Source organism: Eubalaena glacialis, chromosome X (assembly GCF_028564815.1).
Source record: "Eubalaena glacialis isolate mEubGla1 chromosome X, mEubGla1.1.hap2.+ XY, whole genome shotgun sequence".
Taxonomy (NCBI): domain Eukaryota; kingdom Metazoa; phylum Chordata; class Mammalia; order Artiodactyla; family Balaenidae; genus Eubalaena; species Eubalaena glacialis.
In genome coordinates this window covers 118,077,801-118,095,722 of record NC_083736.1, presented here as the reverse complement: position 1 = coordinate 118,095,722, position 17,922 = coordinate 118,077,801, and the positions used below count along the sequence as shown (strand labels likewise).

At 51.5% G+C, this 17,922-nt stretch overlaps 1 protein-coding gene across 6 annotated transcripts in view; it reads right to left on the bottom strand.

Annotated features, from left to right (window-relative positions):
- Positions 1 to 912: 912 nt before the first annotated feature.
- The window catches only part of BCORL1 (BCL6 corepressor like 1), a 59,908-nt gene continuing 42,898 nt past the window's right edge, over positions 913 to 17,922 (bottom strand). For all 6 annotated transcript variants that reach the window (XM_061178844.1, XM_061178841.1, XM_061178842.1 and 3 more), the window contains 6 exons: positions 16,406 to 16,627; positions 14,131 to 14,297; positions 13,193 to 13,338; positions 6,288 to 6,365; positions 5,060 to 5,213; positions 913 to 1,757 (listed from right to left, as the gene is read on the bottom strand). In XM_061178844.1, the coding sequence (XP_061034827.1) occupies positions 1,475 to 1,757; positions 5,060 to 5,213; positions 6,288 to 6,365; positions 13,193 to 13,338; positions 14,131 to 14,297; positions 16,406 to 16,627 (1,050 nt within the window). In that variant the 3' untranslated portion in view covers positions 913 to 1,474. The remainder of the gene's footprint in view (positions 1,758 to 5,059; positions 5,214 to 6,287; positions 6,366 to 13,192; positions 13,339 to 14,130; positions 14,298 to 16,405; positions 16,628 to 17,922) is intronic.

Sequence of the window (17,922 nt, the reverse complement as noted above, 5' to 3'; positions counted from 1 at the left end):
GTACCATCTCCAACCAGAGCTGGCCATAGGGAGGCCCTCCCGCCTTTGGATGGCACATACTCTCTACAAGGATTGTTCGGAAAAATAGCGATTGGTAGAAAAATAAGAACAAGAGTGGGAAAGACAACGCCACAGAGGGAGCCGGGACAGGGAAGCAGCCCAAGCCCCTCCCTCTCTCTCCATGAACAAACCCAGCGCTGGAAGGGAAGCCTGGTAGGGCCGCACACTCAGCCCCAGGTCCCCAGGCAGGAGTGGAGGCTGGCCGGAGACCAGACTCCTGCCCTCAACCTAGGAAATAGCTGAGGCCTGGGTTCAACATCTGGCAGGCAATCCCAGAGCCCTCTGCAGATTCCAAAGGAGAACAGGGGTGGGGGGCAGAGGGAGAAGGAGGGAGGAGAGAGAGAAGAGAGAGGAAAGGGGTGCTCTGAGCCAGGCAAGGGGGAGAGATGGGGACAAGGGTGGGGAGCTGAGAGGCTCAGTATCCAGGGCGGCCGGGGGCTCGGGGGGGAAAGCTGCAGGAACAAACGCATATTGTGCACTCTGAGGAGGGCAGTGAGGACAGCAAGGAGGGGGCTACCTTATCCTTCAGACCCATTCTCAACTCTCCTCCGTAAGAGTAACTCATTAACCCCTGACTCCCATAATCCTCCCCTCCCCAGTAAACACTATTCTCAAGACAGCAGGGCTGCTGCAAAGGGCAGGAGGGTGAAACGGGGAAAAACTGGGGGAGGGGTGAGCACCAAAGACTCAGGATTCACCCCCCACCCCCCAGACCTGGGCCAGCACCAGCCACCGTCATTAGTCACAAGCCAATGGCCCCCCCACCCCTCCCCACCCCCTCCCCAGTGGTGGAAAAAAACCTGGGAGTAACTTTTTCAGAGGGAGGGAACAGCTTCAGAGCTTAATCGAGAAAGACAAAGAAAGGAGGTGAAGAAAGTCCCTCAATACAACAAGTTGTCTCAAATCGTCACAGTGATACAGACTTATCAGAAACCAATGAAACAATACAAATTAAATACTAATAAAATAAATACTATGGAAGACAAAAGAACACAGGGGAACAGAGGGGGCGCTCAGAGATTTGGGCTTTTCTCATTTCTCCTCCGGACAGGCCGTGGCCACCCAGGGCCCAGGTTTGGTCTTGGTCACACACAAGGAGGCCAGTCCAAGGGACCCTGGCGCCACCTCCCACCACCCCTGGGACCTCTTGTCCTCAGACGTGGAGTTCAACTTTCCACCCCCGTCACCAACCACGACAACAATGACGATGACAGGGAGATGAGAACTAACTGTAACCAAAAAAAAAACAAAAAACAATCCAGTCACTAATGCTGGCATTGATAAGGCGGCTTCTTGTTGGTCCGTATTATTGCCTCTTTCTGCAGTCTGGTGCTCGGTGGGGGAAAGACATGGGAGGTGGGGGAAGGGTGAACTTGGGAGGAGAAAGAAGAAAAGGGAGGGGCTGTTTTCCCGGTCAACTGTTCCAAGGCTGGAACTCCACCTCGGACCCTAGGAGCCGAAGCAGCTCCGCCTCGTACCGCACCAGCTCCACAGTCTCAGAGGAGCCCGGGGCGGAGGTGGCGTCCACGCCTCCAGGCCACTCGGCGGGGGTCAGCAGCTGACTGGAGGCCACCTGCCGGTAGAACTCGGCCTTGGGCAAGGTGGCGATTTCAAAGTGCGGGAACCGAGCCTGAAAGATCCTCGAGGAAAGCTTCAGCCTCTTCAGGACGTCGGTAAAGAGAAACCAGTTGCAGGGCCTAGAAAAGGCAAGAATGGGAGTTAGGGGAGGGGGCCAAGGGGACGGGGCGGCGGGGGTGGGGTGCTGGGAGCAGGTGGGAGGGCTGCCGGTCTGGCCACCCTCCACTAAGCCACAGACCCCATGGGTGTAGCGGAGGTGCATATTTTCTCCTGTCCCCCACATTGGCAGGCCCAGCTTTCAGCTAAATGGCGAGCACTCAACCCATGAGTGACCTCTTCCAAAAACTGGGAGCAGGAGGGAAATGGGCCTTCCAGAACCTAAAACTCTGAGCAGGCTTCCCCAGGCCTTACCCGCACCCGTGACCTGGAATTTACCATCTGCTGGGACCAGTTCTGCCCCAAGCGATCCCTGCCAGCCTGTCTGGCTTCCCTTTCCTGTTCTCACTCCTGCTTCCCCTGCCTCCTTGTTCTCCAAGACCTTCCCCGGCAGAGGGGGAGCCGTGGAGAAAGGCCTAAACTGCGGGTAATCCAAAAGGCATTTCTCTTTGGCTCTGGAATGCATTAGACAAGTTTTTTCTCCAGCGGAGCACCATCATTTCTGCAGGGCCGGAGCTCACGTTACAGCTACAGCCAGTCTGACTTTGCTGAGCACACCCGACTGGGCGACAGCCTGGGGGCAGCTGGGAGGGGGGCTGCTAGGCTGGCCCGGGCCAAACGCTTGCTTTGACTAAACCACGAGGAAATGCTGCATCCCCATGTCAGTGGTCCCTGTTTCCAGGGCTGTCCCTCCTCGCCATTCGCCATTCCACTGTCCCACTTCCAGCCTTTACCACTTTTAGCCTGGACTATATTGCATCAGCCTCCTAACTGGTTTCCCTCTGCCAAGAGCCACCCCCCACCCACCCTCACTGGGTCCTCTGTTATTCTTCGTTTTCTAAAAAGAATATCGGACCTTTTCACTCGCTCCCTAAACCACTTTCAATGGATCCCCAGTATCTCCAGCAAAAAACCCTTCAAACTCTTTAGCATGATTATCATGCAAGACCCGGTTCAAACACGACCCCATTCAACCCCTTCAGCCCTGTCTCCACCCAATCTCCCTCTCTCTCTCTCTTTCACACACACACACACACACACACACACACACACACGCACTGTATCCCCATCCCACCAAGTGCCAGCCATTTGATGAAGGACTAGCCCTGTTTTCTGAACTTGAATGTCTCAGTGCCTTTGCTCGTGCCACACCCTCCATCCTCCTCTCCTCGCTGGCGCAGTGCAGACTCCCTGTCACCAGTGAAGCCTTCCCCCGATGTAACCGGTTGCTCATCCCATCTTCCACAGTCTCATGGCACTTGGCTTGTACCCCTATTATAATACCTGTAACAGAGCCCATTTCAGAAAGAATATAAAAGAAATGTAAACTGTGGTTCTCTCTGTGGCACAGGAATGGGGACTTGGGGTGGACCGGAACTTTTATCTTTCACTTGACACCCTTCTGAACTGTTTGAGTTTTTTACAATAATAAATCTGCTTAGGAACTTGGTCTTTTATTAGAGTTAATGGTATACTTGTCTGTGTCCTCTATCAGACTGGAGATTCTTTGAAGGCCAGAGCTATATTCTAGCCCTCAGGGTTTGACCTGGTACAACTGCTTAAGACATGTTTCTGGAATTGAATGTTCTGTACAGCACCTAAAACTTCTACCCAGACCCACAGTCCTCATCCCTAAAATGCAGCATTTCTTCCAAATGACAATAACCTCTGTCATCTCACACAATCAGGGAATGGGGTGTTCTGGGTTAAGGGAAAGGGACTACAGATGCCAGACACTTGGACATCGCTTTCAAAGAATGGAGGAAAAACCCCCTCAGAACATTAACACTGGTGATCACAATTCAGTCTTGCTTTGATGAGTCAGAAGGCACTTCTGAAAGCCACAGGGCCTTGGAGTCATCATTCTACACACACACACACACACACACACACACACACACACACACACACACTTCTTTAAGAACATAAATGTTCACATCGTGCTGTAGCCGTGTGGAAGGGCAGATTCCGAAGTGGCGCTGGAAGAGTAACATCAGGAAAACCAGCTCTGCTGGTACCGAGCTCTCAACGGAAAACCTGCCTGCCGCCCAGCTTGCTGAGTGGTGCGCGGCCCTCGGTTGCCCGTGTTCTGTCCGCACCTAAAGCACACCACCCTGGTCCTTTTACTGCCTGGGGCCCAAGATCCTGTTTCAGAGAAGGAGGTGCTGAATACTTTGGAGGAATTAATTAACTGTGCAATACTATATCCCAGAGGCCCAGCCCCGCCCTCAGGGATCAGCTTATGCCCAGAAGAATAAGGACCAAAACCCCGTGAAACTTGATCCCTACTAGTGTCATCATAGAGGCTATTTTTATTCTTATCAGGCCAGGGGGGAAGGGATGCAAAGAAACTGTGGTCTAGTGGTTAGAGTCGTCAACTGAGGGGCTCCCTCACAGGGTTCCTAATCCATTGCCCCCTCCTCCCCGTCTCTCTATCATGTGCACTTCATGTGCTTTTGTTTAAAAAAAATAGGGTCTGATATTTTAAAAATAGATATCAAAGAAAAAGTATCCTTAAAAGTGTCTGCAAAGGTATTTGAAATATGTGAAGATACCAAGAAGAGGACACTTAATGATGGAGGCCAAGAACAAAAGGACAGTGTATCCTGCATCCTCCTAACCAGTACAGCCACGGCCCTGCGGGCCGCTGAACTCCCTTCTGAATCATCAAATAAAGGTTAAATTGGGTTCAGTCTAATGCTAAGCATCAAGTATATCCTAGCCTCCGCAAACAGGTGATCCTCGTTATAATGTGCACGGTCATCTGAGAGGACAGCGGCCACGCCATCATCTCGCCAACATTAAGGCAATGAGAAACCAGCCTGTGGATTACTTAAGGACCCCGGTGGCCCCATAGCTATGGCAACCATATGTCCCGGCTTTTCCAAGAATCTCAATTTCAAATATTCTGTCTGGCTGTCCCCAGAAACCACAAAAATGTTCCAGAGATTCTAATAGTTCACCAGCCCAAATATCTCCCAGATCATCTCTTACACCCAGGAACAGGGCAAAAATCCTTCAGAGAGTGAATCTAGATTTTGGTTTTGGAAAACACACATAGTCAATGTACCTAGAGCTATTCTGAACATATCTAATCTGGGCTGGAAAGTCAGGCTGGACTTGGTCATATATTATCTTTCCTATGCTCTAGCACTTGTTCTCCAGGTCTCAGCTTCCTTCTGGAGAACTCCAGCATTCTCAGGGAGGCGGGCCAGGGTTGCCAGGCTGCTAGTGCTTGGTCCTCATAGATCTCTCAAACACTCACCCGCGGGACACTGACACCTGGAGGTTGTAGCAAGGGAGAAGAGGCTTGTCTGAGAGCTCGAACATAAAATCATCCTCTTCCACATCATCTCCTTCTTGATCGGAGCTCCCAGGAGGATTATGTAGGAGGTCACAGGCAAACCCGTCTTTTTCCTCTGTAAAGACATCATACAGGGAATTAGGACTTAGCTACATGCATAAAACCAAAGAAAAGAAATGCTCCAACAAGACAAAGAGGTGCGGCGGTGGGTGATCAGGAGACCAACAACCAGATCCCCGGTCAGGGCCAAATGTCTCTGATCTCATGGCTCACATCCTTGGGAGGGCATGTGAAAGTTCTAGCCCTGGGAGGTAGTACTTTGTGGCCAGAGATTCCTTATACTCCTCCACCTTTCAACCGGAAAAAAGCAAGGTGGTGTGAAGGATACGCTGCCCAACTGTTGGAGACAGAAGCCTGAAGATGTCATCAGCAGTCGAAGGCAAGGGAAAACACTTGCCCTTCAAACCGCAGCTTTCCCAAGCCACCAGACTGCCTGCTGGCGTCCCCAGAAGCCCAGAGGGGGCTCAGCCTGTTCCCTTCCCCAGCCGTGTGTTCGGCTGTGGCCTGTTTCTCCTGCTCCAGCTTCCCCCCAAGCTTAGTAGTGGGCGCCTCCCTCGATCTGCAGCCCCTGGTCCAATGGGTGAATGCCGGATGACGGCCACAGATAAAGGCTCACTGCTCTTCCAACAAAGGAAAGCTCGGGCAAGAAGGCTAAGGGCTCGGGAGACAGCAGCTATCTCAGAAACTCTGTGTGCATCTTGGGGGCAGGGCAGGGAGGGAATGGTAGCTGCCAGATGAGGGGCTGGGTCCCTCTGGAGTGTGAGCAATACCAGAAGAGGTGACAACGCACACAGGCGCTTCTGGCAGGGTTAGGACAAAGCAACGGAGGAGAAAGGGACTTGGAAAAGAGAGAATTTTTAAAGTACCCAGGGTGGGGAGTGGTAGAGGGCTAATGACGGATGGCTTTCTCCAAATCAATGGCATCTCCTGGTTTTGGCCAACAAGTTCTGAGTCTGGGGGAGGCATGGGCTAGAGTGTGGGCTGAAAGGGTCTGTAAGCTACTAATGGGTGAAGAAGGGCTACCTCCATTAGGTCACTCCTAGCTTTGAGAAGAATCAGTGAAACCCAAAGCAGATCCCAAACCTCTGAGCCATAGACAAGGGTGGGAAGAATCCCACTTAAAGCTTACCCAACACAGAACTGCTGTAAAAGTCCCAGGAAACGCCAGGATCACCCTCTGCCCGGCCCTGAAGATCCAAGAGGTGATCTGATGAAAGAAGAGAGGGAAGTGAGAAAAGGAGGTAGGTTAGAGAAGGAATCTAGAAGCAAAGTATATCCATATGGGGTTAGGAGAATGGAAGATGGAAAGGAAGGACCATAAGAGGGGCTGGGAGCGACCCAAGAGAAATCCGCTTCCTGCTATCCATCAGAGGTTACAAACCAGCAGCCGACAGCCAAATCTAGCCCGCTTACTGTCTAGGTTTTGGTCCAGTGTTTTAAACCCCTATAATTTAATTAACTTCTAACATTTTAAAATCAGGAAACTTCACTTAAAAATTCGGATTTGCAACTTTTCTTGAAAAAAAAATCAGGAGATCTGGCAACACTGCATCCACATTCCTACATGTCAACAGTTGGCTGGAGGGAGAGGCGACATGTGCATTCTCCAATTCAGCAGGCCCCACCCAGCCTGCTCTGCTCTTTAACACAATCAGCCTGAAGGCATTTAGGCCTGCGACCCCTGCTTCAAATGATGTAGGGAATTACTCTGCAAGCAGAATCCTAGACCTATCCCAGGATTTCAATTCCCTGTTGGTCACAATGTTCATATACCCAATCGCGATCTTGCCAATTCAAAGTAAGATAAGGAAGCATAATTCCTTCTGTTTCATCTTTGAAAACATGGTGGGGAGGGGAATGGCCAAGTTTATCCTCATGAAAACCTATTGCTTCCACTCCTAGGTATATACCCAAAAGAATTAAAAACAGGTATTCAAATAAAAACTCATACATGAATGTTCCACAGCAGCTCTATTCACAATCTCCAAAAAGTGGAAACAACCCAAATGTCATTCAGCTGATGAAGGGATAAAAAAAATGTGGATAAACACAATGGAATATTATCCAATCCTCCATTAGGAGGAATGAAGTACTGTTACACACTATAACATGGATGAAACTAGGAAAAAAGGAGGCTAAGGGGTTAGGACTCAGTGGGTTTTTTTTTTTTTTTTTTTTTTTTGGCTGCACCACATGGCTTGCGGGATCTTAGTTCCCGACCAGGGATTGAACTCAGGTCCTGGCAGTGAAAGCACCAAGTCCTAACCACTGGACCACCAAATTCTCCAAAAAAACCCCATTTTAAACCTTTTGCTTACTTGATCTTAGAACAGACATCAGGTCACCCCTTAGCCTCCTTGTTCCCTAGCTAAGCATCATCTAGGTGAATTGTTTCACCTCTCAGCCCCACGTGGACAAAAAGCAGGCTTCCATGACAAATTCAACTGTGTCATCTGTGGGCACATGGCCCAGTGGTTGCCAATATGCCACGTAGTACAGTTGGCAAGCTGATTTAGCTGTGACACCTGGGCAACAGGACAGGAGAGAGTCCAAAGGGCACAGGTGAGGTGAGGGTGCCCCCTGAAAACCAAATCCCAGGAGGAAGTTGGCAGCTACTCTTAAAGGAGCAGAGCTAAGCTTCCCGGATGGAAGGCACCGCCACGGTCCAATATACCTTCCCTTTGGGTCACACATTCTATCAGCAAAAATGCCCATCAGCTGTTGTGAGCTACTGAAAGAAGTCGTTTTTTAGCAACCTTCTAGGAGATGAAGGGTTTCTTCCGAGAGGAAAAGGCAGTCAGAGAGAAGCATTCAAGTAATGGCTGAGCAGCCAGAGTGGAAAACCTTTCGTCATGTACATTAGATCTTTTGTGCATTCTATGTGAAAAAACTCTGAGGTCACGGCTGCCAGCTTATTTTCTCTTCTGTACCCTGTGCCATTTGGGAGTTGGAAGTAATTCCTTCCAAAGGCATCTGTCAGGTAGGTGTCTATTCTGTGCCTAGCCCTGTGCTAGGTGTCCCGGAAGATAAAGGAATGAGATCGTAAGTTCCCTAAAGGCAGGGCCCACGTCTGTCCTGTTCATCACTGCCTCCCTGGTACCGAAGCCCAGGTGCCTGGCACACAGTAAGAGCATAATAAACACATGGGGAAAAAAGTTGGCGGCGGGGCAGAAATTACTATAAGGCGAGACTATAAAGTCATGTGCTTACTCAGCCTGGGTCCGGAACATATGCATTCAAGTGACTGCTGTCCCCCGCATAGGTCACACGAGGACTCCATCAGAGCAGCCCTTGCTCACCACATTCCTGGGGCTCCTCTCTTGGAGCTGCCTTCAGAGCCCCTAGCACATTCCTCTAATTTTCCTCGCTGGCAACAGATCTTTGTCATTTGCAGGTGAATTTGCCTTTTTGAGACAGCCCAAAGTTAACTGGCACAGGCAAAGATGCCAAAGTCGGAACAGGCCCACGAGTGGCTTACAAGAGGAACCATCAAGGTCTGCTTGACGGGGCAGCTTTGAGGCACGTTTCCTCACATGTCTTCTCGTACAATCAGGATGAGGAGTGACTCCTTTCCCTTGATTCTCCCTTGCAGTCCCCTTAACTTTCAGTTCTTTTCTCTTACCTTGCCTTCAAAAAGAACCCTCAGCCCAGCAATCCTGCTCCTAGGTATATACCCCAAATAATTGAAAACAAACAAATATTGAATCAAACAAATATTTGTTCACGCGTGTTCACAGCAGCACTAGGCACAACTGCCAAAAGGTGGACACAACCCAAATGTCCGTCAGCTGATGAATGGATAAGAGAAAATGTGATCTATCCATACGAGTGGATATTATTCAGCCCTAAAAACATGCCACTACGTGGACAGACCTTGAAAACATGATGCTATGTGAAAGAAGTGAGACTCAAAAGACCCCATATTGTATGATCCCATTTATATGAAATGTCCAGAATGGGCAAATCCATAGAGACAAAGTAGACAGGTGGTTGCCAGGGGGCTGAGGCGGGGGGGCGTGGTGGTAGAGAGCAACTGCTTAATGGGTATGGGGTTTCATTTTGGGGGGATGAAAATGTTTTGGAGCTCGATAGAGGTAGTGGTTGTACAACACTGTGAACACACTAAACGCCACTAAATTGTTCACTTTTAAATGGTTAATTTTATGTTATGTGAATTTTGCCTTGATAAAAAAACATTTTTTTAAAGTACTCAGTGTGAGCCGTGACCCTGGCAATCAGAGTTTCTCTATGTCCCAGGGTCCCATCGTACCCCTCCCCATCTCCTCCAACCAAGTCACCAGCTGAGGGACATGAAAGGAGAGAAAAACAAAAAACAAGCGGTCTTCGACATGGGGTCATATGGCTGAGGTCTCTGGCAGGAAAAACAAAAACCTGTGATTCAGTGACCTCAAGTGGTAAATTGCTAACCCTTTCATCAGTGGAAGGAAAAGCAGTCCTGATACTTCCTCCAATGCCCCAACCCAAACTGCAACAATTCCCCCCAGCTCCCACATTCTTTCTGACAGAGGACGAAAAACGAATCTGTTTTCCCTTGGGTAGGTTGGATATTATTCTTTTCTTCAAAGGGTCAAAGGGAAATCGGTCACATGCCTGCCTGTAATCTGGCCCAAGGAGGAGGTCTTCCAAAGGCCTCTCGGAGGGTTTGGATGGCTTGGTGTTCCGAGCCCAAGGACGAGAGAGAAAAGGTTCACTGTCTGACCTCCAGTACCCAGAACTGTACCTGAAACCTAACAGGTGCTCTATAAACTCACGAATGAACGAACGCATGAAGGAGCACCGCTATACCCTTCAGGATCTCAGGAGAAATAGGCCTCGTGTTAAGCCAAGCCAATGTAGGAAAATCCACATTTTCAACCCACACGAATTACCAGCATCTTCTGCTTTACAGAAGAATTCACTACCGGATACCATCCCCTTGTATTTAAAAGAGGATTTGATTCCCAGACTTTTCCAGTACAGGGGACTTGCAGAAAACGAGGGATGCTCTACATGAGGCACAACCCTGATAATCTCTCTGGCTCGCTGTTTCTGCCCTTTACACCCTACAGGGACTCGCCTTCATTTGCTGCCCAGTGGGATCTCCACTAGGGGAGGAAGAAGACAATTCATCTATGGAGAATTTGGTCAGGCAAATGCCTGGGGATGAAAAGCAAAGCGATTTTTAACTACCTCGGCCAGACAGGCAAGGTAAAAAGAAATCCGGAAGTCCACACGGATGCATCTAGGTATAGGGGCCTCCCCAACCCTCAACCTCATGGTGCTTCCTGCAGCCACTCTACCCAGTGGTTCCTTGAGATGTGGGGCAGGGGAGAGCGATGGAGATGAAAAAAGAGAAATACCCGGTTCAAGGAATCGAAAAAGCTCCTGGTGATGGTTGCACAACATCGTGAATGTACAAAATGCCACTGAATTGTTCACTTCAAAATGGTCCTGTTAGGTGAGTTTCTCCTCAATTAAAAAAAAAAGGTTGGGGGGGGGGGGAACTTCCCTGGTGGCGCAGTGGTTAAGAATCCGCCTGCCAATGCAGGGGACACGAGTTCGAGCCCTGGTCCGGGAAGATCCCACATGCCGCGGAGCAACTAAGCCCGTGCAGCCTAAAGCCTGTGCTCTGCAACAAGAGAAGCCACCGCAATGAGAATCCCGCGCACCGCAGCAAAAGAGTAGCCCCCGCTCGCCGCAACTAGAGAAAGCCCGCGCACAGCAACAAAGACCCAACGCAGCCAGAAGTAAATAAATAAATAAATACATACATTTATTTTTTAAAAAAAGGCCCTGAGTAATACTTCTCATCCCCCCAAAACAGCCTTTGGGCTCAAGTCCCTCCTCCCGGTGCCTGCTTCCCCCGGCTGCCAAGGTCCTAGCCAGACTGAGCACTTTCCCTAACGGCCAGTCAGAGCTCTGTCTTCAATCGGCACTCAGTATTTGCATGGAAAAGAGGTGGCCCAGTTTGAACACTCCTTTCAGCTCCTGGCTCCCACTATGAAGTTATAGCTCCATGCCCATAAAGTTGAGAAACAATGTCAAGATTTGAATGAAGGTGTTCAGCCTGGACAGGCTAGGAAGTGCCAGAATTAAGAAAAGTCTTCTCTTGCGTCTGCAACACAGACTAGCATTCACGTTAGTTTAAGGAGGCATCAAAAGGCTTTCTAGTAGTTGGGATTAGTTAACAGACATGAGAAGAAGAGAGAAAAACGTGTTTATTTCTAATTGTTTAACTACTTAAAATGGTTTCAACATTCAAACTCCTTGGGGATTTTGGAGAAGGGGTCGGGGAAGAAAAGACTTTGCTTACAACGGTGGTCAGAGACAGCTTTATTTGGACCCAGAGGGCCCCAAGCCCTCAGGAGGGCAGTCTCTAGCCCAAAGAGACCCCTAGATGAGACCTGCTGATCAAAGGAGAGCTTCGTGCAGTGCTTTTATCATGTTGAGATGTTCCTGTGTGCCAGCTTTTCCTGGGAATTGTGTGGAGTGCAGACAACACGTGTGCGCGTGGAGGAGAGTGCGTGCGGTGCGCGGTATGCAGGAAGAGGCCACAGAGGGTGGCTTGCCCCGAGCCCCGCGCCCCGGTGATGGTCCAGCTAAAGTGAACAAGAGTCCTCACTGGCCCAGAACAAAGGCCTGAAGGAGCATCCCCAAGCGGCTCCACCCCTCACAGACAGGGGCCTGGGACCCCAGAGCTGGCAGAGGGAAGAGGCAGTCCTCCTGCTGCAGCCAGAGAGGCTGGGTCCTGCTGGGGGCGGGAGGCCTGCACACGGCGGGCGGCCAGCGGGCGGCCAGCAGGGATGCGTTGGTTTGGCTGCGGACTGGATGGGGGCTGGCCGAGCAGGAGTCAAGGGTTCCCTCAGCGGCCTCCTGTCACTCCCCCTCCAGCTTTTATTAGTACCTAGAAGGCAATTCCCACCTAGTTCTCCTTCCATGGGGACCTTTAGCTCAGGTTCCTTTGTTTCTTCCTCCATCATCAGCTACCTAGTTAACCTTTGTTCAATAAACAAATGAGCCCCTGGTTGGGAGCCCAGGACTGTATTGGGGGAGGCGGGGGGTGGGGAGAGTTGGGGACTGAGGCCACAGCCTGGGAGAGAGGGAGCGGCCTCGGGCGAATCCTTGGCCCTGTGGGCTTCCAGGCGAGAGGGGCTGTACCACAAACATTGAAGCCTCCGCGGAGGATCAGCGACACAACTCCCAGCTGCTCCATCCGACCAACTGCCGCTCAGGCAGCCTGAAGAAGTCACCGCTAGTGCAAGGGCCAAGCTGTGATGTCACGAAGGAGGCGGGGTTCCTTCATTCGGAGGTCAAGTCTGAGGAGATTCCCACTGAGCATGCCCAAGCTAGACTTCCCTCCTTCCCTCCTCCCTGCTGCCCAACTCGGCAGAGCTATCTAACTGCAGACAAACAGCTGTCATCCGCTAATAAGAAAATAAATGCAAGTTGGCTTGTGGCCCTTGCCATGGGCCTTAACACTACTTTTCCAGAGGGGGCAGGTGAGGGAGGAGGAGAAAGGAGCAGGAGGATGCAGAGGGAACATCACAGTCGCCACAGAGTGTGAGGAAGAAAGCATCGGAGGGGTCCCAAGGGTTGGACTTTGATCACCAACAGGGAGAAAGTACAAAGTGCAAAAACAAAAGCAAAATGTTAAGTGTCACTTCTTTGCAACCGACATACCATTCAAAGCACAAGTCCACACATTTTGCCCCCAACTAAATCTACTAGTGGGGCTGCTGTCCCACAGGGAGGCCTCCCCACATACCGAGCGGGGAAATGGGTCCCCGCGGGCTACCAGGGCCCTGAAGAGGATGCGTGTGATGTGGACACTCAAAGCACAGGGACAAGAGGAAGCGACCTTCTGACTTTTTAAAGTTCACAGAGATTTCTGAGCCGCCAGAAGGAAAGCCCGTGCAGAGGGCTGACGCCCCTCATGGGAGGTGCTTGAGACGGAGGGAGATGAAGGGCATCTCGGGAGCTCAGGGATCAGAGGCCAGACCTAGGAATGAGGTTTTGAGTCTGGGCCGTACTCACCGCTCAGAAAGCGCTTCATGGTGTCGCTGCTGGCCAGCTTCATGGCCGTCTGTCCCGAGTAGGTGGCCAGCGTGGGGTCAGCCCCGTAGGACAGCAAGAGCCAGATGGTTTCCAGGTTGTCGTTGACCACCGCATCGTGAACTGGCCTGCGAGGTGATACAGGGTGAGAACAGCAGGGCCCAAGTGGGAAGCTGGGTGTCTAGGCCTCACGCCACCTCATCAGGGAAAGCAAACCGAGATGACCCCAGTGTAACGTGGGTAAGACTTAGGGCAGGGGAACCACTTGCTGGCCTGCACTGCCCTCTAGCCCTACCTTTCTCCTCCCTCCCATTTCTCTCTCTTATCTTTCCCCCACCATGACGGGACAGTCCCTGTGGCACAATGGAGCTCCGCTGTTAGCTCTGGAGCTCAGGAGAGAACCGGCCCCTGACTGAGGATAAACTTAGAGCAGATGCTGGGGGATAGGAACGGAAAAACCCAGATGACTGCCCCAGAGCAGGGATGAGCAGAGCTGCTCCACACACCAGGCCGGTGGCCAAGCAGAGCCTACATCCTTTGACCCAAGTCTCCCAACTCGGTATGCAACTTGTGTCAGTTTCACCCAGGAAGTAGGCCCTCGAATAGAGCACAGGAGAACGGGTGCAATTTCTTTAAGACAATGGCAGGTGTCTTTTTTTTTTTTTCTTAAGTATATAGACATCAATTCAAGAATCATATCTGGGATGTTACCCTAAGGTCAACCTCCCAATTCCTAAAGCCTGAGATTCTGCCTGAGACAGGTGCACAGGATGATCCCTAGACAACACCAGCCTCCCCTCAGTGAGCAATGTGCACTGGCCAGCAGGAACTCATCCAGCCTTGCCCTAAACCGGTCCAAACCGGGGCAGGTTCTCTTGAGGGAGGGGCTGAGCGGGGGGTAAGGGGAGCAGCCTTCTTGCCTCGTGCCGTCCTGCGCGCTGCAGTTTACGTTGGCACCGTGCTCCAGCAGGATGTTCAGGATGTCAGTCCAGCCCCGGGAGCAGGCCTCGTGCAGGGCCGTGTAGCCAGCGTTGTCACGGTGATTCACATCTTCACTGTCTTTCTGGAGGCAGTAGAGAACAACGTCCTGTGGGAACAGGGAGAGCGCCGTGAGCAAACAGAGGCCGAACTCCGGAAATCACCCGAGTTAGGTGTGAAGCTCTCCAAATGTCCAGAGTCTCAGAACCTGCTCTTTAGTCCAGAGACTGACAGGCAAATCTCAAAATCTTTTGCCAACAAAATCAGTCCTGAGGTGCCATCGCCAGGGGCTCAACTTTGGGCCGTGTCCTCAGCCGTGGGGAGGCAATTCTAGTGACCGAGAATACTCATCTGGGTGTGGTTTGCTGGCGTGAGGCCCTCAGAGAGGCTCACCTGCCCACCCAGAGCTTAAACCCTCAGGCCTCAAGCGTCTGAGCACCCTTTCTGTAGTCTGGGGCTTTTCGAGACAGCCCCAGACCAGAGAAATGAGACATGTGCTGGCAAGCACAGCCCCTGGCAGTAATTCGAGAACAAGGAAGAAAGAATTGGTTTAAGTACTATCCCTGGATGCTGGTTTTAATTGTTTTAAGTACTATCGCTGGATGTTTATCCCTGGGCAGTCAATTCCAGCCCTCCCCTCAAATCAAGACTGTTCCAAGGATAAGCCAGTATGGTCACTCATCCATACTAATGATTAGCTTCCCTGGGCTGAGACGACAGGACCAGAAGCGGGACTCCAGGCCGAGAAGCAGCCTAGCTAGTCTAGGATGAAGCTGCTGAATATGCTGACGGGGAGGGGAGAGGCAGCCCCTCTTCTGAGGGAAAGAGGCTGACAGCAGCTACCAGGGGCCTCTCATCAACTCCCCCAGGCCCTGGTGAGATGGGACTCAGCCGTCCTGACTGACAGCTAGCTCACTGGCTGGCTGGCTAGAGCTAGCGAGCGCGCGAGCCTGTGTGTGCCCACTGCCTCTACCCAGGGGACCACAAGGCCCCCTACCCTCCTCATCAGTGCAGATGTTGCCTCTTCCTCCAGGCCTCAGACTACTCCTCCCTCCCTCCCTCCCTCCCATGACAGGCTGTCCAACCTGCTCTTGCCCTGTCCTGATTGGTTGGCCTGTGGTTTCCTGTTGGCTGCTTTGGCCCCAGGTAAAAGAAGTTCACTTAAAGGGCAAGCGTTGGTCATCATTTTTTCTTTCGATCTCCCTTGGCAGCTACCCAGGCCCCCACACGAGGTGCTCGAGACAGATACGTGGCTTGCCAGTAAGACACTGTCAAAGCGGCTCTCCCGTGCCAACCAGGCTGGCTGGGAGTGCAGCTGTCTTTAAATGAGTCAGTTATGGGTGTCGGAAGCCTTAAAAAAAAAAGAGGGCCTACTCTAAAGCCCAGCAGCTCCACCCTTCAGAGCAAATCCTGGGGAAATAAGTGGTGTGGCGGGCAAAGGCGCATGGTCAAGGAGCTCATGTCAACAAAAATGTCCAACAAGGTAACTGAATGATGGCAAATGAGTCAGGCTTCTGCCCCTACCCTGGCATTTGGGAATCAAAAAGACTTTGGTGTGAATTCAGACTCACATGTACGTAGTAGCTGAGTGACTGTGGATGTATCACTTAACATTGCTAACCCCTGATTTTCTCACCTATAAAATGGGGTTAATAAAACCTACTGCCATAGGCTTACAGTGAAGATGAAAGGACACGACGTAATGAGAACTCAACACGCCAAAATAAACACCAGCTTCCTTTCCTAATTTCTTTTCGATCCATAGGGAAGTAGCATAAGGTCGGGTGAGCTCATCTCTGCCCCTCCAATGTACTCCTGACCCCCCCACTACCAGAAGCCGAAACGAGGGGAAGCTGGAGAGGGATGTAAAGAGTGAGCGATGATCACCCCCGTCCATGAGTGGGGGAGCCACGGCACAGGGAAATTCAAGATGACATAAAAACCCCCAAATCCCATTTCTGGCCTAGGAATGTACTGGATGATATTGTGTTACCATTTCAATTCTGTTCATCCTAAATTGCCTTTCAAAAGGGTTTGCATTCCCACACACCACGCCAGGGTCAAGGCGGCCCCAGAGGCCGTCTGCGCAGTAGGAGGAGGCCAGCCTGGGCTCAAGCCCCAAACCAAGCCCTGCCCAGGCCACAGAAGAGCCAGTGGTGAGAAGCTTCTCCACAGATGCTCGGGCAATGGCATCCTGTGGCTGGGGGGGCTCCTTACCTTATAGCCAAGACGGGCCGCCCGCTGCAGGAGGGTCTCGCCAGCATTTTTGTTCACTATGAGCCGACGAGCCTCTGGGGGGATCTGCCGGGCTGCAGGTGACTCGGAGGCCTCCTCTGGGCCAGCACTTCGGGACTTCGAGGGCGTGCATGGTTCTGTGGGTCTCGCTGGGGTGGGAGATTTGGGAGAGCGTGTCTTCTGCTGGCTCCAACGCCCTTTGCCCTGGAAAGCAGAGACGCAGTCCTAGATCAGCACAGGTCCCCGCTCATTTCTACCTGGTGAGCAGACGCTAAGGGGCTCAAGTCCTCAACCCCAGAAACCAAGGAATAACGACGGGATTGGAAAGCACAGGTTGAGGAGACATCCCAGCCTCTCTCAAGCACTCTGCATGCCTTCTTTACCTGCCTCGGTCCCCGTTTATTGTGGTTTTTACAAGTCATCTCGATAAATAAGCGGGAGCAAACTCTCAGAGTAAAAAGAAGTGGAGACAGCTAGCTTTGACTAAAGAGGCACGGCTGTGGAAGCCTTCACTCTTGTTGCAAAAACCTTCCCCCCACATCCAACCCTCACCAGGCTTTTCCCACCTCTCACCACACTGTGTCCCCGATCACACTCATGCCCACCTGGGCTGGTGGAAAGCGATCAAGCTCACGAAGCAGACAGACCGGGTTTTGAATCCTGCCTCTGCCAGCCACTAGCTGTAAGACCTGGGGCAAGACCCAACCTCTTGGAGCCTCGCTTTTTCCCTAGCGGGGTCTTTGAGATAATGAACTAGAGCAGCTCCAGAACAATGCACAAGGTGGGTGCTCACAAAACGTTAGTGTCCTTTCCTCATGAAATGACCCCTGCATGTCTCCTTTATCCTCCCATCTTGAACTGGAATGTCTAGAGCAAGTTCCCATGCCTGGCCCAGCACGGTTTAGTGAGTCTATAGGGGCAGGTAACTTGTCTCTTTCAGATGAAGGGAGGGGACTTCAGATGGGGAGGAACTGTGCTCGAGGAGCTGTACTCGAGGAACCAGACCCAAGGCGTCTCATCTGCACCTGGACGTAAGTTAGATGATGAGAGTCGAAACCTGGAGTTGATACCGTAAGTGGACAAGACTTTGGGGGGGGGCCTTGGGAGAGGAGGGTATGACTTGCATGTGGAAGGGTATGAATCACTGGGGGGCCTGAGGACAAGAATGTGCCCTCATCAGACTTTAAGATGGCCCCTGATGATCCCCACCTCCTGATATTCATGCTCTTGTGTAGCCCCCTTCTGCACTGGAGAGGACTGATCTGTGTAGCCAACAGGAGAAGGCAGAGATGACGGTGTGTGACTTCCAAGGCTAGGTCCTAAAAGACAATGTTGCTTCTGCTTTGCTCTCTTTTGGATCACTCGTTCTGGAGGAAGCCTGCTGCCAGGTCATGAGGACACTCAAGCATCCCTTTAGAGAGGCCCACGGGGCAAGTAAAGGAGGCCTCTTGCCAACAACAAGCATCAACTTGCCACCATGTGAGGGAGCCACTCTAGAA